Below are 24,447 nucleotides of genomic sequence, written 5' to 3' on the forward strand. Positions count from 1 at the left end.
TTCATTAGCCCTTGGGATTGTAATTATACACATTGTTTAACACCTCTTGTGTTGATTGAGAGCTGTCCCCAGGATGTGCTATGGCTAGCCAGTCTGAAAGCTTGTTGTTAGATGGTAGTAGGGGAGAATAGAGGGTGCTTGTCACTTCCTGAGTATAGAGAATTTGTAGTGACAGACCAGGGCAGTTCAACTGCAGTACTGCTTGCAGCCTACAGTGGACCGTACTGACCACTCCAGCAGCTCTTTCCCCATGTTTTAAGGGTTTTACCTTGATCCAGCTCCCCTGCACGAGGGATATAATCTATTAACCTGGTCCCATCTCTACAGTCTGAAAGGGGTATAGATAAACATCAGACTGTCTCACACAACGGAAATTCATGTTAAAATCCAGACTAAATATCAGTGACCCTTGCTATGCTCCAGGGGTGTTTTTTACAATGATAAAACCGCGAAAGGGAGAATGTTCCCGACCTACAATATCCCAGTATTTTTTACTACCCAATAAACCTTCTCTCCTTGTACTTGGTTGATTCTTTAAAGGCTGACAAAAGCCTGGAAGGCTACAAGTGAACAACGGCTGGATTGGTCTTGAATGTTTAGCTGTGGAGTATTCCTTATAAAAACTGCATTGTCGTTACTGGAAGAGTAGCCTAGAGTAGTGTCACTTGACATTAGCAATGGAAAGTGTCACAATAAGGGCTGTAGCGCTAGCTTGATTTCAATGTTGGTGCTATCACAAGCTCTGTATTCAGTCAAACATGGGTTGTTGGTGTAAAAGTGTTTTCACACATTAAAAAGTAGCATTTGCCTGTTCCGAATAAGCTTTATCAGACTACTCTATCCATGTAAAGCTAACATTGTGATGAACTGTCTTCTTAATATGGATGGTTTAGCTGAAGCTTGCCTACAAGGTGCCATTACCAGGTACCGGAAATCCATTTATTTCGCCTTACAGGATCTTTTGGCATATGCTAAAAAGATCTCCCTTTTCCATGTCCCCTCTTGTTGTAACATCCTGGGCATAACCATTTTAAAATTTAAAAATTAAACTGAAATGAATGACACTGAATTAGTGCCGCTCCCAGATTTGGCATAGTTTTGATCAAGGCAGATGCATGCTGGGATTGTGTGATGTCAACTACAGGAGCTCTATGGTTAGTTAAGTCGCCCCAGTCATTCCAGAACTTTTAGCCTACCCATGTTTCCACTCTATAGGCTTTGTCCCATGTTATCACCATAGTAACAGGCGCTGAGAGTTATGGTTTAGTGCTGTATTTGCAATACCGAACTAACAAAGAACATGATTTCTTCTAAAGAAAATTGAAACATTCATAAGGGCCATAACATCAATTGAAGAATCTGCATGGAAAAACTTCCCGATATTGTGTTTATTTTGCTGTTTTGGGCAGTATGCATCATTTTCAAGAACTTCATTTGTAGTCAAACTCATCAGCAGAAAATGCCTTTCCACCCCAAAGCTGTTTTTCTCAGCAGTGGCTGTGGGTGTAAATCTTATTTCTGGCTTGAAATGGCATCTGAAGCTTGGTTGTAAATTCCCATCTGTCTCTGATATTTGTCAGTCCTGCATTTTTTAACGCCCTGAGGGATAACGGCTCTCAGGTGATATTTCATTTAAATTTTATGCAGCAGCTCTGAACAAAACAAGAACCCATCTCTACAAAATGCCACTTTGGCTTTGTGATGGTGGATTATTTATTTTCTTTTTCCTTTAGCGCAAATAAAAGGAGAATTTGTTTTAGAAGACTATTTTGTAACTTTGCCTATGTTTACATGCCCTGTGTCCATCCATCCATTCTTTATACCCGCTTTTCCTGAGCAGGGTTGCGGAGGGTGCTGGAGCCTATCCCAGCGTGCATTGGGTGAGAGGCAGGAATACACCCTGGAGAGGCCGCCAATCTATTGCAGGGCACACTCACACACTCATTCCTATGGGCAATTTAGAGTCTCCAATTAGCCTACCTGCATGTCTTTGGACTGTGGGAGGAAACCGGAGTACCCGGAGGAAACCCATGTGGACACAGGGAGAACATGCAAACTCCAAACAGAAAGTGTCGTTTTTCAATTAAGCGATAGAGTATCTAGCAATTTCCCAGCCACAGCCAATCATTAGCAATGGGGATGTTCCTCCTGGTGTGAATGAGGAGTTTATGATTGTGAGCTTTGTGAATGAGGGGGAAAAGAGTGATGTCACTTCAGTCTCTTTTCGTTTATGCTGTAGAATGATACCATCAAAGACAGAACCAATGGTAGAGAGGCTATTCACACCAGTAAGTCCCATCTCAGGGTCCTTCTGGATTAATACCGTCCCCACACAATGGACCCTTAGCCGATTACACATCTCCCTACAGGACTCTAAGCCAGAGCTTGCACAGTTGGGGTTCGATTCAGGCTGTAGGGAACAGCACTGCATTTAGCGCAAGGCTTGTGGACTCGCCTCTCAGGAGCCCTTTGTGCACCCTATCCACCTTTGTGTGCATGCGTCCCTGTCTGTATTAGGTTCAGGGTTGATGTAGCCATTCCCAGCCTGGTGACCCACATTTTATGTCTCTTAGCCCCAGTAAATTATCTTGCGGAAGACAACAGTTATCTTGGCTGGTGGTGGGTTGTTTGTGCATTAATTATTTGCATCTTCACTGCAATCATGGCCTAATGAAGGAGGACAGGAAGACTCTGTGGGATAGGAGCCTCTATGCTACAGCCTTTTCTGTCTGCATTCTGTTCAGTCTATTTTCAGATCTGTCAAACCACGAACCACTGTTTCCTGTTTAGTAGATCTTCTTAGTCTTCTTAGAAACTAGTTTTTTGTGTCGGCTTGTTGAAAGTCATTTTTAGTCAAATTCAAGTTCTTAATATTTGTGCTGTTTTATTTTAAAAACAGTCTGTAATATTTTCATTCTCTCCCTAAAGTCTGAGTTAAACTTCAATAAAGATTTCAAACATTTGGAGGCTCTTTTGAAAAGAATCTTCTTTTATGTGCCAGCTCCAGATTATATGTGGTGCTTTTGGTTAAACTATGAAGGTGTCCAGTGTAACATTAGGCACGTTGCTCAAAAAGCTATTTTCCAGCTCTCAGACTAATTCATACGTAGAAAGTACTAGACAGGGGGAACCACGAGTTTGTCGGAGCTGACACCTCCCCATTAGTTAAACTCCGCCCATCAGTCACTCTAGTCTTTGTCAAGGGCCAAGTGATTTACTATGCTACTTCAGTAGTACCGTGACTGCACTACAGAATTGGTTTACCTGACATTGTAGTTGTTTGTACAACCTTGGTGTACTCCTGTGCATTGGACTATTCATGAACATGAGGATACCTGTGCACATTCAAGTACTCTCATGCCTTGGAGTACTCCAGCAATGTATTTATTCCAGTCCTATAGATGCATTATACGTTACTAGACACCTTTACATGTAAAGAGGAGTGAAAAACAAATGTAATATAATTTGCTGTGGTCAAGTATTAGTTTTGAAAGCTCACATTCAATATCACTTGCTAAAACAGTCCCTGATTATAATTTTTGGCTGGACCGCAACAGTGGGGCCAGCCCTACAAACGCGAATGTCTGTGACTGAGTGACTGAGTGATGAAGTTACACCATTGGTCGGCCGGATCACGTGGGTCATGACAACCAAATAAACAACAGCGCGAGTACATCATTTTCTCCTCAGGCAGCATGACAAACAGGGCAGAGGATAGGATTACGTTACCGGAGAACAAGAAAAAAGGTAGATTCAACTAGCTAACATTAAGTTAGATAGATTTTACAGTTTAAATAAACATTCGCAATGTATTCTCTATTGATGTTCATAGCCAACTAATTCTTACTAAGATTAATAATATATTGTGAAATAATGTTCCAGCTAACGTTAGCTAGGTAACATAAAGAGATTTGCAACTATATATGAAATAGGTGAAATATCGGTAACAACCTGTACCTATTTATGTAGGAAAAAATGTCTTTGTTATCCTCCAGTGGTTATTTTTTCAGTACTTTCGCAATTTTTTTCAGTGCCGGCAAATAAGTCAGAGGTGGCCCAGCGCTAGCTTTTGGTTGCAAAGGGGACCTGTATCAACCACCCCATATAAATGAATGGAACTTGACATAAATTTGCTAGCATACTGTATACGTGTCCTGTCTTGCTTATTTGAGGTTAATATGAGAGAGGGTGGTCGCTATCGGCACGTCCAAGAATCCACATGCACAGTAAGACTGTATTAATATAACTAAATGTATATGTACGAAGTTGGTTTTTCACATTTAGACAGTTTATTATGTATATTTCTACAGGACTTACATTCTAATAGGTAACGATGTCCAGTTCTCTCTAATAAATTGCAAAGTAAATACACTAGCGGTTCAGGTGTTCGATGCACATCCTGCCCCTTGGGTGGTCCATAATAGGTGCTTAGCTATGCCCAAAGTTTTGAAGGGAAAGAAATGCCTTCTAGTTATAAAATATGTAACGTTTGTGGTGGCTATTACAATATTTTAATGTTCTTACTGGTTGCGTGATCAAATATTTGTGATGTGAGAGAATTATCTAACTTTACTCATTCTCAAATGTAACCTTATTGGACAAGTACACAGGCAGGAGTAGTAGAGGCGAGTGGAGCAGGAGAGCAGAGTAGAGCAGGAGAGCACAGTGAAGCAGGAGAGAGGGCAGAAAGAGATAAGTGGAGAGGAGAGAAAACGAAGACTAAGCACAGGTTATCAGGCTGGGACCCTAAACGGGTAGACAAGACTAGGTTCCACCCATGGCTCTCAGCCAGGCTGCAAACTTTGCCACTGAGGCTAATATACAGTGCCCTCTGTAAGTAGTGGGTCAAAGAGGCATTATGTATGAATAAATAGATGTTAGTAAATATGTTCTAATGTTTGTTTTGTAGTCAAGTGTCATTTTATTTCATATTTTTAAATGACCTAATGATATCCACTCCGACGCCGGCGGCACACGTGCGCCACCCAGGTACAACAAAACCCTTTCCCCCCGCTGCTGAAAAAAATCCTGGAGGAAACAGTTAGGTCCAGCCATATACTAGTTTTTAACTTGGTCTTGTATTTAATATTTATTTGATTTGTGACATGTGCATAAACATACAGTAAAGGGTTCCCGCCAGTGTATTGCAAGCCCGGCGGCCCGCCGTGCCTAAGTTGACCCCCTGCCGGGCCTAAGCATCGGGGAATTAAAAAAAAAATTTTTTTAATGTATTTTTAAGATGTTTTAAAACTACAGTTACAGTGGGGCGACTCAGTTGAAAAGCTCACCAGCGACATCTGTTGGTTAAAACGTGAACGCAATAGGAAAACAGCAGGTCTGAGATCAGTGTTCTTTACCCTCATTGTGCGTAGAGTGACATTCAACCTTTTTACAGTCTCTGCATTCAACAGGCTTCCAACTATCACAAGCTAACGTTACCTAGCAAGCCACCATTTCTTATTTAGTAGGCTAACTAACCTCATTACAAACTGCGTTATCACTTCATCTCGTCGGTAAGTACATTCTTTTTATATTAACTTAAGCAGTGTGTAGGTAACGTTAAACTAGTAACATGAATGTAACGTTCGATATATATTGTAACATTACATGACTTATTAATCGCCTACAAAATAATGACTTCACTTGTTTATTAATAATGTTAGCATGATGGCATTGATGTGCACGACAACGTTCATAAAAATTTTCCCGACCGTGAACACCAGAGACTGTAAAAAAAAAAAGACTGAAAACTGCCTGACTTGTTTACATTTTGGACAGATGTGGCTACAGAGTAAATCCATCGTTGTTTCCGTCCCAGCACTTTCGATACAAGTAATATCGGAAAAATCCTAGAATTTCTTTTTACGGTGAAGAGTGCCTGACCGGCAAAGAAATGTGTTAACACAGCGGCAAAATTTGGCTATATCTAGAAATACCACCTTTGGGGGAAAACGCTACGGTTGAGGGTCAGGCACTCTTCACGGTAAGAAGAAATTTCAGGATTTGTTCATATTGCTTGTGTCTAAAATGCTGCAACGGAAACAACGATAGATTTACTCAGGAGGCACATCTGTCCAAAATGTAAACAAGTCAGGCAGTTTTCACGATCGGGAAAAAAATTATGACAACGTGGTCATGTAGCTAACTTAGCTAGCTAGCCAAACAGTCAGTAACACAGACTTCCTTGGTGCCATTTAGGGATAATGTCAAGGAGGAAAGGTAGCCTACTGTAAAAGCCAAAAAAACTTAGACTGTTTTTTTAAATGTTTAAATGTGCCCAGCATTCCAAGGCTTGTTGTAAGATTCAGTAGCCAATCAGGACTTGAATACAAGTTTTTTGTAGAGTGCTAAAACCTTGATATTATTTATTTTAATTTAATTTCTTTTGTTGTTGTTGAAATGTGCCCAGCATTTCAAGGCTGTAAGAATCAGTAGCCAATCAGGACTTTTTTCAAGTTTTTTGTAGAGTGCAAAAACTTTGATATTATTTATTTTAATTTAATTTAATTTATTTTGATGCTGTTGAAATCACAGCATTCCAGGACTGTACATTGTTGTCAGATTCTTTGTAAGACTCTGCTATGCTGTAAATAGTTGTTGATTTTTAAAATGTGTGTTGAATAAATGACTTATTTATAACAACATTCACATTACATAGTCATATTTTCAAATCTCCAGTCAGCTTTTAGCACTGACTTAATGTAGGGCCCTATGGAATCTGTGTTATAGCTTTTTTAAATTCTCAATTCCGTGATTCCGTCCGTGATTCTGTTATCACAGAAGCTATAGGGCCCTACCTTAATGCTGCCATCAGTCTGTCGCTGGCCCGCGCCGGGCTCCCGTCAAAAAAGACACTTGGCCGCCGGCCCGCGCTGGGCCCTGTCAAAAGATGCTTGCCACCGGGCCTAACAACTTTTCTGGGGGAAACCCTGCAGTATTTAATAAATGGTCTGATGCCATGTATCATAAATTAATTGTAGATTAATTATAGAAATTTGGTGAAAACTATGGTGATTGGTCATTTTTATCATTCAGAGTGTGTGCTTTTTTTGTTTTGTTTTTTTTTTACATTTTTTTTTTAAAGAATGTCATTGGTTTTTTTAGTTAAGCCAATAGCTGTTTCTTCAGGATTTCGTTGATAAGCTTTTAAGCTGAATGGGGATATTAATGTTCTGGACCCTGCTGGTGTTGGCGGGGTCACACTGCATTCCTTTCAGTGCATTTGCCTTGGCTGCTGAGGTTCCGGCTGAAACCGCCTGTCGGGCAGTACCAGGCTGTTCTGACACTGGGCCCCTGCGTGGCTCTCTCCCTGTACTGGAGGCAGAGGGGCTCGTGCTGGAATCAGCAGTTTAACAGTGGAAGATAAATATGACATTAAATCCGATATCAATCCAGGTATCAAGTTCAAAAATCAGTCTAGCTCTTAAATACCCTGCAGTATACCAACCTTTGTTCTTGTCTACTTCAGTCTTTTTTGTGACCACTTTTGTGGCAGGTTTTTTATAAACACCAGGCGGCCACAAAACCTGTGGTGTGGTGATCTAGGGTCAGGTGAGTGGGTGTGGTGATCTCGGTTCATGTTCAGCTGGTCCATAGCACTGACCTTGTCCATTACGAGCTAAAAGGCAAAACTGATCCCAGATCAGTACTCCTACTCTAAAACGCTTTATGAATTTGGGCCCCATTGAATATGTTCTCAAATAAGTCTGAATGAATGTGTTCCTGTGGATAGTGATTTAGAATACTTTTTACTTTCTGTATATTTGTAATGCAAAGTAGTATTCACCAGTATTCGCCTGACTTGTTGCCTCCCCTAAACAATTTGGGAGGGGGCGGACAAGCACGGGCTTTCTGAGAAATGTATGACGTCAAGCCATTTCTTCCTTTCACACCGCAGTCTGCAAGGTGACCCTGGTTGGTTCAGATGATACACTTCATATGCAGTCTGAGCGAGCAGACCGTGGTGCCCATGGTTGCGGTCGAGTGGTGAAACCGAATCCCCCCTCCATGGGCGATGCTGCCACCAAATATGCGTCACCCTGCAGGGCTGTTTGATATCAGACTGCAGGGTCCATCTGCACACTGGAACAGTGCCTTAACAGGAAGAGCTGCCAGCAACCCCAAGATAGTGCTTTTTGAATGAAAATGGATGGCTATTTCTATGGTAGATCAGCCATCAAAAGTGCGACCGTTTTGGTCGCATATGCTCCCGAAATTTAATCTGTGTGACCTCGAAATATCATTGGGAGCATTTCTGCGAGTACAAATAATTGTTCTGGTGCAACCTTTTTTTTTATTCTTATTTTTCCAGTCGAACGTCCCTTTCTCTGTACATTCGCTAGTAGCACACTCCGTGTGTGCCTTGTGAGCAGACTGTGACCATTCTAACCAATCAAACGTGAGCTTGACGTTCTTACCTTTACTTTCAGATTGGTTAATATTAGCCTTCAATCACTCCCTTTCGCAGCACTTCACTGTCACGTGACACAGAGAGCTAACACGTTAACTAATGTTAGCTGAAAACGAAAGTTTATGATCTATTTATTAATGTTACCTAAGTAACTAGCTAAATTGGTAACGTTAGCTAGCGTTACCGAAAGCTAAAACGAAAAATCGTTGACAACGTTTCATCAGGTGCAGCGTCTTTTACTGCTACCACAGAGTGTAAGTGAATGTGATGATGAGAGAACTTTTGATTACGCTGACCTATAAAACACTATTCCAAAAGCAGAATTAGACATATTATACATCGTTAGAAAGCTTATACCCTCACCTACTGAATAAATGAACTGGCAATCAAGCCAGACTGTACTAAATAGGGCAACAACGCCGAGAATAACAAGTGTGGTATTATGCACAGCCATTTTGGAAGGTACCCAGGCATCACAAATGCGCGTATATTTCACAAACGGATTGCCCATGACAATATATGACCACTCAGTCTCAAAAGAGACATCTCTACGCGTAAAACCAATGGTAAGGTTATCTATTTATTCAATATTTAGTCCCAGATATTGACTGTAGAATGACATGGTATCATTTTTTAAAACTTTATCTCGTTTATTTCGTTATTCCATGAGCAGCGTTTTCACTGCTGTATTGGCATATCTTAGGGGTATTGTCGGGTTTATCTTCTGCAGTGTATATATAAGTATATTTTTATGACATCATTTTCCTACACATTGATTCACTGGGGTCTCCAACCTGGAATATGCTCTTTAAGCGTGAGAGTTTAACTAAGCACGGACTCAGCGCGAAACACACTAAATTTAAACCAATTCTGTTTCTTATGAAAAAGAACAGCATTGACATCAACATGACTTATGCCAACGACAAGTCATGTGCCAACATCGTCAACGTAATTGCAGATACCAGGATATTGCGTAAAATCTATTACATATATTGTTGGTGCTCCTTACATTTTGGTGGGTGCTCCTAAATGTTTGCTGGTGCTCCTAACTTTTTGAAGTTGGGAGCACCAGTGCTACCAAGTAAAAAAGTTAATTTTGAGCCCTGTAGATGTAGTGTTATGTGTATGTGACACAATGTATTGTATGTGTCTCCCTACTGTACATGTCCGTCAGATGGCCTGGTGGTCTTAGGCGTGCACTCCGCCAAGTTCCCCAACGAGAAGGTGCTGCGGAACGTGGAGAGCGCCGTTCTACGGTACGACATCACACACCCGGTGGTGAACGACGGCGAGGCGCGGCTCTGGCAGGAGCTGGAGGTGTCCTGCTGGCCCACGCTGGCCATCCTGGGCCCACGAGGGAACCTGCTCTTCTCCTTGGTGGGGGAGGGGCACCGCGAGAGGCTCTTCCTGTTTGCGGCCGCCGCACTGAAGCACTATGGCACGAAGGGGGAGCTGAGGGACAGGGACATAGGCATCCGGCTCTACCGCGACTCCCTCCCCCCCTCCATCCTCTCCTTCCCGGGGAAGGTGACCGTGGACCGCTCTGGGAAAAGTCTGGTCGTCGCAGATACGGGACATCATAGGGTTCTCGTGCTGTCCACTACTGGACAAGTGCTCCACACTATTGGCGGTAAGCAGCTCTGTTCCAAGGATTCTTTTTCGCAGTAATTTCAATCCAGAGGTTTGTGTGTAATTCTTTTTAGATTACGGACGGAGTGTAGCACAGTGGGTAAGGAACTGGGCTTGTAACCGAAAGGTCGCAGGTTCGATTCCCGGGTAAGGACACTGCCGTTGTACCCTTGAGCAAGGTACTTAACCTGCATTGCTTCAGTATATATCCAGCTGTATAAATGGATACGATGTAAAATGCTATGTAAAAGTTGTGTAAGTCGCTCTGGATAAGAGCGTCTGCTAAATGCCTCTAATGTAATGTAATGTAATTACACACCTAAAAGCTGGGTTTTCACCAGTGGGTATGTGCATTGACTGTGTAACTGGAAATGGGTAATGTATGTGAGTTGTGAAAAAGGAAGTAAGTGGGTGTTTCTCAATACCGAGAATGCAAAGAACGGACTTGTGTCCTTGGGGAGATCGTTCTTGCTAGTCGTTCTTGGAAGAATGAACTCGCAAGCTCACCAAGGACAGAGAACGCTGTTATATGTATTTGAGATACCATGCGTGCTTGTGACGTGTGGTTACGCTACCTGACAGTCACTGTCCTCGGTGTATTCTAGTTTCTTTCAAAGGCTGCTTTACATTGGTTTGGGGTATAGTTTTATTTAAATTGTAAACTAGCGTTAATTGTAGGCTACTTAAAATATCAAAGTGAACAAAACGTCTCTTTTATCCTCTGTTCTCTAGCTAGTTAATACATGTCGGTTGCTTAATTCACAATTGCTTTCTATACCAACAAAAATCTACCTAGCACTTTCAGCAACAAGGGCAGGCTTGGATAAACCGAAGCAGCCAACCAAGCGTCAACAAGTTAGCCGAGCCATTCCGATCATTTAAAATTGCTCTCTGTATCAGCTAACAACTTCAAGTCAGCGTTTGCTACAGCACACAACTCCGCTTGCCTCTGTTGATGCACCCCCTCTACAACAGAGGCTAGTACTGGCTACAAACCAATACTTATTCACAGAAGCTGTATTTAAAATGAGTTAAAATGCAGCTATTTTAACACCTATTTCTCACATTTATTAGTGAAATGAAAACTAAAAAATGTTTAATTCGGCTCGGCTAACACGTAATAGGCTACTATCCTCTGGCTTTGAGTTGGTCTCTAAGGTAACAGATTAAACTCTGAATTAGATGTTGATGAATTAAATGTTTTTAGTTATATGTTGTATGGTTAAAATGAGCTGAAATTCAGTTATTATAACATATTTCTCGCATCATTTTCATTCTTAGACGGATTTTCGTGACATTTATTAGTGAGATGAGAAAACAAAAAAAGAATTGTGACCGTTCAGTGGTCTCGTCTGCCATCGCGCAATGAATGCTGGGATATTTGTGTTGTCAAGTTCATACAAGTTAACAACCGATGCATCGTCGGTAAAATCGGCATGTGAAGAACACTTCCGGGAATTTTAACCGTTCTTGGCGATATGCGAACTTGTGTATTGGGACAGTACTTGGGCCGCTAAAGATGACGTTTCACAAGGACACAAGAACACAAGTACAGACAAGAACGCATATTGAGAAACAGCCATTGTGTGGCAATGTGCGTAATGTATTTGGACTGCATAACAGGAAGTGGGTAATTTTTGTGGGCAGTGTAACAGAAGATGGGTAATTATGTGGGCTGTGACAGGAAGTGGGTAATTGCGGGCTGTGTAGCAGGAAGTTGATAATGTATATGGGCTGTGTTACAGGAAGTAAGTAATGTACAGTATGTGGGCTGTGTAACAGGAAGTGGGTATGTGCATATACTGTAACAGGTCCAGGGAGTGGATGGAAAGATGGACACATTTCTGAAGCCTTGTTCAGTGCCCCCCAGGGTGTGGCCATGAAGGGAGAGACGGTTTACATCGCAGATACAGAGAACCACCTTATCAGAAAGGTATCCAGTTTACACACATTTACTCACACACGTCCTCATTCATTCTGTCTATCCCTGCTTCTGCTTTGCTCCCTCTGAGTCCTTACACTCCACCTTCTTCCCTTTCTGTCCTCTCTCTCTGTATCCCTCTCTCTTTCTTTCTGTTTTGTATGTTGTGGTTTTCCTTGTCAAAGAGTACCTTTTTTATTGGACCCTGCATCTGCTCCGTGGCCAGAATGTATTTTGTAAAGCTGGTGCTCCTCAACCTTGCGCTGATTGCAGTGTAGGTCACCCTGCTTTAGGTGAACCCAGAATTAGATTGCTTTTTTTTCCTCTTGGGAACATGAGGGGGAGGTGGCCTAATTCAGCCTTGCACTCATTATTAGCATTTTCTCTGAAAATGCAATACGGTTTCACAGAAGTATGTTTCTAAATGCATTTTCAATGTGGTTTTTATCATTTGGTTTATAGTTGGCCAATAATGCACAGCCCCATATTTCAGTTCAATAAAAAGATGAAAAAGGAAAGGAAGTCAGATCAAAAGATTGTTCTCGTGTCTCCCGCCTCGCTCTCACCCTCTCTCCCTCCCTCCTCAGATTGACTTATCAGAAGGACAGGTCAGTACCCTGGCTGGGATGGGAGTGCAGGGCACAGATAAGGAAGGAGGAGGGATGGGACCCCAGCAGCCAATCAGCTCTCCCTGGGACCTGGCCTTGGGAACTGCAGGTAAGTCTAGCGCACAGTAGGCCTCTTATTTGTTATAATGTTCTGTTTTAATGGCTGAGTAAAATGAGACCCCTCAGCAGACGAGAACAGTGACGGCTATGAGTGATGCGGATCCTCTCGATTTGTGCAGTTCATCTGGCGGATTCATATTTCGGATAAATTGGATAGATGGGTTTCATGTCTTGCACCGTGGACCGCAACCTCTAAAATTGATAAAGCTGAATCATATCTGTAAGCGGTTTATAAATTCCGGCATCTGTGCGCCATTAGCAACGGTGCGCTGAACACTATTCTCATTAAATTCATATTTTGTTTGGCTGGGATGTTTTCAGATTAGTGAATTTACAAAAAATGAAACATGAGGTTCTGGTCTGTTTGTCAGTCTATTACTGATGTGGATTTTATTGAGCATTTCCACTGTTTCACAAACCTAAAACCTAAAAATAAATTTAAAAACTTGACTATGCCCCTCCAGGACTATAAGTTTTAGGGGTGTAAGAAAATATCGATACACTTGAGTATCACGATATTATGTTTTGTGATAGTGTATCGATTGTCAAAAACACTGTATCGATTTTTAATTAATAGTTTACATGCAAAGATTTGTGGCAGACAGTGGTTCATTTTGTGTTGTGTTTAAACCCCCAACCGCTAGATAGCAGTGTTGTGATCTATCTTCAGCCATTTGACTCTTCCACTCCAACGTAACAATGTAAACTGAGACAGGAAAGGCGCACTACGCTAGCATTAGCAAACCTAGCTGACTAGTAACGTTACCACCGATGGCTGAATCCGAAAGAGTTTAACTAAAGAATCCTGCAAGCACTTTTATTTAATTTTTTTTACTGATATAGGCAAATGTTAATTCCTTTGCTCAGATTGCACAAAAAGTAGTGCTATGATGTTGGATGTTGCAGGGACTGTGATAAATGCAAATGCAGATTCCACTGTTCTGATCGCATAAAAAAAGTTTTTAAAAAATTTACTCAGATGTGGTGGTGTGTTCTTTATACTATGACAGCTTTCCTAAAATTAGATTTAAAAAATTGCAATATATCGCCTTGCTTACAATATCGCAGTATATCTCAATATATTGAATCGTAACCCCTGTATAATGATATGTATCATATCGCCAGATTCTTGCCAATACACAGCCCTAATAAGTTTACAGGTCTGTGTCTGTAGAATCAACAAAGTTGGTGGTGTACTACGTTACAATTGTGGTGTACTAGTGTGATATACTATACCACAGTTCTGGTGTACTAGTGTGGTATACTACAATGCAGTTCTGGTGTACTAGTGTGGTATACTACAATGCAGTTGGTATACTACCTTGCAGGGTAGTGGTAACCCACAGAGGGTTGTGGGTTTGATTCCCTTTGAGCAAGGTACTTGACCTGACCTGCTTCAGGAAAGGTTGTGTGTGTGTAAAAAAAAAAAAAAAAAAAAAAAAAGAATTTAATCTGTGTAACTCTGGATAAGGGCATCTCAAGCCAAAATTTAATGTAGTGCAGATTGGTGCTCCTCTTCAATAAATCAGTTAACATTATCACAGTTTATTTTTTATTTCAAGTGAACCACATTGAAAAAGTTTTTGATTAATTTAAGGAGGGCTGATTATTTTATTATTAAGATAATGTCAAAGGAACACCTGTATTTTTCTTTTGTGAATTTCTGATGAAGAAATTGTTTAATACGTCTAATTTATTAAGAGGAGACAAGGACCCAGACAGGGACCCACACAGGCACAGTGTGCTGGAACCACAGTGTACTGAATGCCGGCTCTCCCGCTGACTGCGTTTAATTTCGCTCATCCGCTCTCCAGCGATGAGCCGGGGCTTACTCTCACTTTAGCCTGGGATTGGAGTCGCTCTTCTGTATTGCGTCTGCGTTCGTGCGGTTTCTGGGCAGCCGAGCCTGTTTTTCACTGACCGCTTCCCAAAATGTAAAATCCATTATCGCGCCGGGATTTATCGCCCCGCCGGAGGCACGTACCTCTGATCTCCCCTCTGCCTGCCCACGATCCGCCCACGCGTCCCGCGACCGTCGGGACGAAATCCGCGCACCAAGTTTAAGTTAAGTTTTCTGCGGTCCAGAAGTCGGCAGTGTTTCCATCCGCACTCATTTCGCTCTTCATTTCACGCATCTCTGTTCTCGTCTTTGTGTTGTGAAATTGGCTTGTGTGCGAAACTGGTTCATGCGGTGTTGCTTCAATTGGGCCCGGATCCTTGAGTCGAGCCAAGTTCGGCTTCATTATCCGCAAGGGAAATTCTCGTAGCAAATGCTCCGAATTGACAAAACAACAACACAGACTAAACATGTTGACAAATAACATTACACATCTCAGTGACAAAAATTCTCATTCCACCCCTTCTCTCCTCTCACCTCTACCTTTTAACAAAATTTCACAAATCTAATGTGCCTGAAGGTGCAACGTCAGTCCATCAGGTAAAAAATAAATTCTACATTCCGACTGTGCTCACAGGGGACCCATGTGCGATCTCTTTTTATTCTGTTTATTTTGGTTCTCTGAGGGTAATTTCTCCCACAGGGGGACGGCCTGTGAGGTGCCCTGTTTGCTAACAGGTCTGAAATCACATCAGTCATCGCTAACCGCTTCAGATGAGTTGCTGCACAATGTTCTCCACGTAAAAGACCTCCCACTGGGCTTGTTGTATCTTCCGGTACTTGACCCTGATCCTGGAGGGCCACAGGGTCTGCTGGCTTTCATCGTCCTTTTAAAACCTGTAATCGTTTTAGATCCGAGAAACCGGGTGAGTAATCAACTGCTTTTAATGAACAATTTAAGTTTTGAGTGACAGTGAAATCCAGCAAGACCCCATGGCTCTCCAAGCTGAGGATCGAGACCTCTGATTCAAACAAATACAACAGGAGGGGGGTCCTAAATTGTCTGCAAACATGTTGACTTGCAATGCCACACTGATTCCAAAACCCATAACTGTGGAGTTCAATTTGGGCTGAAGCTGGCCAGGAACCTTTTTTTAAAATAAGAAGCTGCAGCTTTACGACGTACGATGGAAAAACAATGGCATGACTTTGCGTGTGAACGTAATGCATCTGCAATGGAAATGGTCTTATCGTTTGGCTTCCATCCACAGTTTGTCTGTTTGTTGTTTCGTGGCTGAATTCGGGAGTACAGCATGACCATTTCTGGAAACGGTCGTGACCCCTGAGACCTTTGGAAAATGTCCTGGTTTGAAAAAACATTGAATGTGGTAGGGCAGGTAATCTGGAGCAAAGTGGGACAGAACCTTTCAGCTTTTCTGTCAGCGGCTGATAAGTCCGTCCTAAAATAAACCCTAGAGCCGGGCTTGACTGGGCATTGGGCCCAGGGAATGGGACCGGTGAACGTAAACGGTATTTTTAACCATTTTTGAATGCATTCGGCCCTGGTACAGCACAGATTAATTACGAGGCCCTAGCAAACCGAACTGCATCTGTAAAATGGAACCCAGTGCTCTTAAAGGTGTAGGATCACTTATGTGTTTAGAATATTCTTAACTGAACATTCTAATGCTGATGTAACAATCACTACTGATAACTGAAAGCAATGGAGGTCTAGAACACTCACTTGGAATGTTGAAAAAACATTCCAAAAAACCTGCTCTTTAACCCCTTAGCGCACATGCCAAATCTGGCCAATCCTTGCTCGTTTAGGGGGTACCCTATTTACAGCTTTAACTCCAGATGTGAGGATCACAGAGACTTGAGAAATGGCTTAAATTAAGCAAGACATTTGTACAATTTACAATACTAACGCAGATTCCTTTATATTCATAATTTCGGAAGAAATAAGGTGCCGCAAATACAATTGTCTAGGCGAATAATAAAAAATTAATTTGCTCTTTTTTTTAGTTTGCAATGAAATACTGAGATCCCATATATACAGCAGGTTAAACTATACATGTCCTGGATCAAAAACTCCTTGATCACAAGTTCATAAAATCTAAAGGTGGATATGTAGAACTACTAAAGATCTATGAAGCAAAAAATAAGCAGTGTCTCCAAATCTATCCAAAATGTCTAAATTGTGCTGTAAATCACAACATATTCATGTATTTCACTACAAATCAACTGTTTTGACTCAAGAAACTCACTGTTGCATCATTTTCAAGTCTGAATATCAAACCTTCTGTCAGTACAGTGGAATAATATTGTGGTGTGGGGATGGCTGGTTTAAGCAGCCACACCTGTCCTGGGTCAAGCTAATTAGACCTGGCCAGTTGGATAATTGGTGAAGAATTAGATAATTGGCCAGGCTAATTGGACCCAGGAACAGGAGTGGCTGCACCTGTGCGTAGTGAGGTAATCACTGCGCACAGGTTAAATCTGCCATCCCCACCCACACCAGGAGCTTCTGTCATGACAGCGTTAACATCTGCTCATTTGGCTATACCATCTTGCCAAACCCTCGTGGAATAAATGTGGACTGTTTTAACATCGTCTCCCTGTGTCTCTGTGCTGGAGGGCCCCAAGGAAAGCCACTTCGGTGGCCTGTGGCAGACGTGTTTGCCACAGTGGCGCCCAACGTGGGGCTCCTCCGGCACAGCAAAGAGGCACAGGAGGGCCAGCCAGGAAGCACACTGGAGGAGGGGCGGCTGAGGTGTTCCCGACAGGGCTTCGGGCGGATCCTCCGGGCCAAAAATGGGGAGCTGAAGATGACCAGGGAGGGGAAGGAGGCAATCCTCAGCTGGGACGCTGAGGAGCTGCACCTGGCCGAGGAGGCAGGTCAGCGACGGGCGGTGCACGAGAGGTGGTCGCGCCGTGAGCTGGACTTGGCCAGGAAGGCGGGTCAGCTACGGGCGGCGCACGAGCGGTGGCCGCGCCGTTTTGCTTCCTTTCTCTTCCGTTTGGTGTTTTTAGTTCTTTGTTTTGGCCTGGTTGGTTTGCCCGGAGCCCATGAGGGGATAAGCCTGCAGCCGCCCGCCAGCAGAGCCGACTGGCGGCCACCACAGCCACGAGGGTTCCTGGTCCCCAGCACCACACGGCCAGTCCACCAGCCCACCAGCCCAGCCACCCCACCACAGCCCCTGGAACAGCCCAAGCCGGTGACGCCCCCACCAGCCAGCAGAGCAGCCCAGGACTTCCCGTGCTCCGGGAGGGAGGAGGAAGAAGGGCTGCCTTGTCGTCAGAAGGAGGGGCACAGCATGTACTGGACTGTTCCGGGGCCACCCACCCTGACTTTTTTTTTAGCGTGTTTAGAGTTTTTATTTTTATTTGTCTTTTGCTTTGTTGGGAGTGCAGGGGTGGGGGGGGGGGGTAGGCTTCGGCCAGTGATTCTCCCTGGCCTCAGTTTGGCGTTGGGGGTATGTGGTGTGGGGATGGCTGGTTTAAGCAGCCACACCTGTCCTGGGTCAAGCTAATTAGACCTGGCCAGTTGGATAATTGGTGAAGAATTAGATAATTGGCCAGGCTAATTGGACCCAGGAACAGGAGTGGCTGCACCTGTGCGTAGTGAGGTAATCACTGCGCACAGGTTAAATCTGCCATCCCCACCCACACCAGGAGCTTCTGTCATGACAGCGTTAACATCTGCTCATTTGGCTATACCATCTTGCCAAACCCTCGTGGAATAAATGTGGACTGTTTTAACATCGTCTCCCTGTGTCTCTGTGCTGGAGGGCCCCAAGGAAAGCCACTTCGGTGGCCTGTGGCAGACGTGTTTGCCACAAATATATCTAGGGAACATATCCAAAATCTCTCCAAAAATGAATAAAATGCTTTTTGTCCATTATAAAGCATATAAATGAGCCACTTATGAAGGTTTAAGATGAAGTATTGATGTCAGATTAAAAAATAATGCAAAAACATTGTCACACAATGCGGTACAGTACCTAATGTGTAATAATTAACTCTCGTATGTATGTCTGTACTCTAAAGTATGTAATGTTTTTTTGTATGGGGATGGGACGACATGAAAACAATATTCAACCGCCCACCACATTTTGGTAATGTTTCAGTTGAGGTCACATCCGGTGCATTAAACACGAACACAATTAGCAAACCATTAAACGCTTATGTTACTGTGTGAAATATCCTCATTCTAAAATACCACTAACCTATTTAAAGACACTCAATTTAAAAAATAATGTATATAACCGAATTATTTTCAGCAGTAACACTTACATTTGGACGATGAAACCTTATCTTGGTTCAGTAGATAGAGATGGAGACAGAATGAATTCTGTCACTCCCCAGTTCTAACTTAGCCCAGAAAACAGTATATCAGCTAGGTCTATCTGCAAACATGCCTTAGCCATGCTCATAATTTCTCAAGAATTAGGGTATTTTCCAAGTAATTATGAAAGTCATTGATTAAACTTCACCAGGTGCAGTGTCTTTTACTGCTACCACAGACTGAATACGTAATGCAGTGATAATGAAACAAAACTTTACACTGAGCTATAAAACGCTATTCCAAAAGTAAAATTAGACATATTATAGATCGTTAGAAAGCTTATTCTGTCACCCATTGGATCGATTAACTGCCGATCAAGCCAGATTGTACTACAAAGGACGATAACACTGAAAACAATGTGTGGTATTATACACAGCTATTTTGGAAGGTACCCAGGCGTCACAAATGAGTGTATATTTCAGAAAAAAGATTGTCCAAGACAATATATGACCATTCGTCTCGAAAGGGACATCTCTACGCGTAAAACCAGTGGTATGGTTGTATATTTATTCAATATTTAGTCCCAGATATTGACTGTAGAATGACATGGTATAATTTTTTAAAACTTTGTCTTGTTTATTTCATTATTCAGTGAGCTGCATTTTCACTGCTGTATTGGCTTATCTTGGTAAATGGACTGCATTTATATAGCGCTTTTATCCAAAGCACTTTACAATTGATGCCTCTCATTCACCCATTCACACACACACTCACACACTTGCCATGCAAGGTACCAATCAGCTCGTTGGGAGCAATTAGGGGTTAGGTGTCTTGCTCAGGGACACTTCAATGCACCCAGGGCGGGGGATCGAACCGGCAACCCTCCGACTGCCAGACAACCGCTCTTACCTCCTGAGCTATGTCGCCCCCTAGATCTTAGGGCTTTATCTTGTTGCTGTAACAGAATACGATTTTTGAGTGGTGAAAGTAGATTTTTATCAATGCCCAGATAGACAATAGTGTCCCTTATGTCTTGGGTGGGGGGTGTAGTTGCAGGTGAGACTGCAGGGAGGGGGTGCTTAAGTGAATGACCAGAGGGACAATGGTGGCGCTGCGAAACCCTACTAATGAAACTAATGAAACTAAAACAAAGCGTTTTTGTTTTCAACGCATACTTTGGTTGCAGGAGCAATGAATGTCTGAGTTGAACAATCTAGGCACGCCGGCGTGCCGACCACTAGGTCGTGTGCGCTATGAGCTTAAAGGGTTAACTACAGTAGTGTTAATGTCACTGTACGAAGACTCCATTCAGTGAGCAGCTGGAGATTTATGCCCCTGTTGGAATGGTTTAGAGCTGGATAGAAGGACAGTGCAATGACTTTGCCACACCTAGGATTCAAACCATGCCCCTATGATCTGTAGCTTAGACCAAAGGCTCCTGCGTGAGACTCCTGGGTGAGGCTTCATGAACCCAAAAATGGAGATGACCTTGCGCTGTGGATGGCTCACTGATTTGGATAGATCCATGGTGTTTTACAGCAGAGGCCTGTCATTGGTTGATATCAGTCAGTTGACTGAGAGCATGTGGGGTTACTGAAGCTGCACTTTTCTCTAATTGGCCCAGTCAGCTCGGCCATCAGCCAACCTGAAACGGAAACAAATGTATTCAAATTCTCTGGCCCTGAATTTTCCTTTACATTCTACTCTTTCCCTTTCTGTGATTCTTCCTATTCTTTGTTTCATTCTTCTCTTCCTCCATTTTAGTTTATTCTTCTCTTCTGATCGATTGCTATGCTGTGTTCTTCTCTTGCTGTTTTTTGGTCTACTCTTCCACCCATTCTGTTTTCTGTTCTACTCTTTCCCATGGTCACATTTCATGTTCTCCTCTTCCCTCTGTTTTTTGTTCCCTTGTTTTGTTTTTGTTTTTTTCCCCTGGCTGTGGGTTTCCTGAAATCCCCTGTGGGGCCCAGTGATGATAGGTTTAGGCTCCGCCTCCTTTCTCCCGACCTAACGCTTGTCCTCATACACAGTACTAGTTGGAACTTGAAATGAGCATCCAGTCGTCTATAAAAGAATTAATCTTCTTGAGTAGCTTTGGTTTGGATGTTCGCAGGGTTGATGCCCCTATTATGAGTGATAAATTGTTGTTTGGCACTGCAGAAATTTAACAAGCAGCATGGCTTCGACTTTGATTAAGGCTACTTGCTCGACCAGGCCATCCAAGGTTAAAGCCAGCTGTGATGAGAGATGCAGCGAACATTGTCACAGAGCTATTATTAGACGCACTGTAACCGCTGCTGTCTGATCCGCAACATCGTCTGCTTCTCCCAGCGCTTTGACCCCTGCATCTGCTGTAGCAGGGCCTCATTTTGTACACATTACATTACATTACATTACAGGCATTTAGCAGACGCTCTTATCCAGAGCGACTTACACAACTTTTTACATAGCATTTTACATTGTATCCATTTATACAGCTGGATATATACTGAAGCAATTTCGGTTAAGTACCTTGCTCAAGGGTACAACGGCAGTGTCCTTACCCGGGAATCGAACCTGCGACCTTTCGGTTACAAGTCCAGTTCCTTACCCACTGTGCTACACTCCGTCCTGAACACAAGAACGCAACCCGCACGTGTGCGCTTCCTTCTGTGCACTTCCTGCACGAGAGGCGCCAAAACGGGGAACTTACTCCTGAAACCACTTTGCCCTTCTCGGCGAATCGTGACATTGGCACGGTTTCGCCTTGGCGCCGGGGAACATGGATTGAACCGTCTGTATTCCGCAGTGTTTTTACTTATTTATTTTTATGCCCCCGGCCTCCGTAGGAGGCAGGAGGGGCATTATGTCGAGGCCCCGTCCGTCCGTCCGTCGTCTGTCAACAATTGGGTTTCCGCTCATTTAACAGAAAACACCTTTGTCGATCGGGCTGATTTTTTGGTGGTGAATTGGACTTGACTACACGAAGGCTGGTTTCGATCGGTGACGCCACCATTCATCCAATATGGCTGCCTTCATGTGGTTGACCATAATCAGGGGCATATGCTATACTTTGCGGTTTATCAGTAAACAATGCACTATTTTTACAGCATATGTTTATTTTGTCATTCCGATGTGAAAATAAGATATTACACACTGTTGATGCGTCTCCAAGAGAGGAGACGATTCACCTCATATCAACTTGCGATCCCCGTTTCCAATGTCAGTTTGAAGTTTGGCGTCACCTCCCTCATGGACGAGAACAACAGAGACCATATAAAGATGATATTACTCCTCCAAGGTGTTGCCCATGTAAAATAGGGGGGCTGGCATTAGAGGGCTCATGATCTGAGTGGTTTGAGTGTGGTGTTAAAGTTTTATTGGCGATCTGTAGTGCAAAAATTCAGTTTGGAACCCAAAATAAACATATCAACACTGAAAACTTTTCTGAATGCTTAAAATAACTCGAGGACCCTACAGTCGGGGGCATATGCCACGCTCTGCGGTGGCCTTGTTTATTATTCCCCAGGCCTGTTCCTTTAATATGGTGTCTCTGCTTTTTCCCTAAAGCATTGATTCCTTTGAGGCTCAGTAATGCAGTCTTACTCCCCCCTGTTAAATATATATATAAAATATAATTTTGTTGACTCGATGGCGCAAAATTTACAGATGGCTTAGGCGTTGGTTTTAAATAGCTGCTGGCTGTTGGCGAGGGACCCCGCTGGAGCAGGGTGATACAGACTGGTCATCGCTCAGGAAGCCCTCTCGTCACCAAGAGGAGCCACATGTTTTCTTTTTTTTGTTTTTTTGTCCCCCCTGTTGGTGGCAGCCACAGAAACAAGCCCAAACAGCCATTGTGTGTTAATGAGCGCAGGGACGAATCGCGGTGTCTAGCCAAGTTGGCCACGTTCCCTGTGCCCCTTTTTGTTTCCAGAGGTCTTGTGGTATGAAATATGTAAGAGCTTTTCAAATGGGCCAGACTAAGCCCTTCAATGAGACCCTAGGTAAAGCTACACTCCGCCCAGAAGGCCTGAGTTTACAGTTACACAGCACGGAATGGGATGAGCGGTCGTCCAGCTGCTGCCATTTTGGGCCGCGTGCGTCTGCGTGCTTCTGTCCATCCCGTGTGTTCAGCTGGGCCTGTAGTTTGCATTACTGGCCCAGTCAGTTCAATCTGGACACATCTTCCAGTGTGCTTTGGAAACACGTTGCAGTTCTGTGTTTGAAAATGGAACATGCACCCATCTTTTGGCTGAAGGATTTAAAAGGTGCCACCATGAGTAAATGATTAGGTTAATTTGGCAGTTAAATTAATTAGAACTGGAGGATGAACAGGGGTACCAGTGCAGTGCGTGGAAGGTCTGGTCTGGTTGCCTGACCGGTTTTAGCAGTAGCCACTGCTAACCATGCTCATGCTTGGCTCCAGGTGGCGAGGAAGACAACGTGCTTTGGATAGCCATGGCTGGCACACATCAGATCTGGGCTATGTTTTTGGAGGATGGGAAGCTGCCCAAGGGAAGGTGAGCGTATCCCCTTCCAAAAATTACCCATCATTCATTTGTGCTTGGTAGGTGTCATTATGAAATAAAGTCAGATTTACAAACTTTTGCAGACATGAATATATTTTGGTATTCAGTATTAAACAACCATGCTTCAGAGGCATGTTAAGTGAGATTCTTCCAGAGAAAATAAGGTAACTGTTATCTATTGGGTGTTGATAAGACAGCCAATCAGCAACAAGGTCGTACAGCTTCCATGTGATGTTGTAATGTGTTTTTATCAATCACAAGGAAGTTGCATGGTTTTGCTGCTGATTGGCTGTCTTACGGTCACCAATAGATTACAGTGGTGACATTTTTATCTGGAAGCAGTTCACGCGACCTCTGAAGTGTGGTTGTTTACTACCGCATAAGGTATAATCAAAGAGAAAAAGAGGAAAAGAAAGGTAATGTACCATATGGTAGCGACAACCATTACTGCATTCGATAATTGTTGTTGCGGTATATCACCCAGCCCTAGAGGAGCTCTATTTGTTCATAAAGAAAATTGGAACCCTGGTTTCTTCAATTATTAATATTCTTTACACATTTATATTGTTTGCACTGCAGTAAGTTTGTTTTAGCTGAGAGCACAAATAGAACTGCGTTTATATTGAAATTGCTCGCTGTTTGCCTGCTGCCACCAGAATCCATGCATATATATGGCTCTTTTTCCTTTTTGTTGATTCTGTTATGTGACCTGCCGTGTGTGCACACGTGTATCTCAGTATGTCAGTATTTGTCTTACATTTATATTACTGTTCCAAACCACGTGTTTGTGTGTTGTTTCGCTTTCAGCGAGTGTAAGAAAGGCACGTGCATCCGCTTCGCGGGCAGCGGTAACGAGGAGAACCGGAACAACGCGTACCCCCACAAGGCGGGCCTGGCCCAGCCCTCGGGCCTGTCCTTGGCCCCAACGGAGCCCTGGAGCTGCCTGTACGTAGCCGACAGTGAGAGCAGCACCGTCAGGACCGTGTCCCTGAAGGATGGTGCCGTCAAGCACCTGGTGGGGGGCGAGCGGGATCCTCTGGTGAGTCCCGGGTCGCCTCCTGTGGAGAGCCTCAACTGTTTACGCCTTTTCTGGTTTGCTTCCTATGGTTAGCCCCCTGTTTAT

At 43.3% G+C, this 24,447-nt stretch overlaps 1 protein-coding gene across 2 annotated transcripts in view; it reads left to right on the forward strand.

Moving 5' to 3' along the window:
- Positions 1-24,447, forward strand: part of nhlrc2 (NHL repeat containing 2) — a 42,235-nt gene that overhangs the window by 6,712 nt on the left and 11,076 nt on the right. For both annotated transcript variants that reach the window (XM_035404349.1, XM_035404348.1), the window contains 5 exons: positions 9,585-10,040; positions 11,851-11,972; positions 12,548-12,677; positions 23,222-23,315; positions 24,132-24,363. In XM_035404349.1, the coding sequence (XP_035260240.1) occupies positions 9,585-10,040; positions 11,851-11,972; positions 12,548-12,677; positions 23,222-23,315; positions 24,132-24,363 (1,034 nt within the window). The remainder of the gene's footprint in view (positions 1-9,584; positions 10,041-11,850; positions 11,973-12,547; positions 12,678-23,221; positions 23,316-24,131; positions 24,364-24,447) is intronic.

This window comes from Anguilla anguilla, chromosome 2 (assembly GCF_013347855.1).
Source record: "Anguilla anguilla isolate fAngAng1 chromosome 2, fAngAng1.pri, whole genome shotgun sequence".
Classification (NCBI taxonomy): Eukaryota; Metazoa; Chordata; class Actinopteri; order Anguilliformes; family Anguillidae; genus Anguilla; species Anguilla anguilla.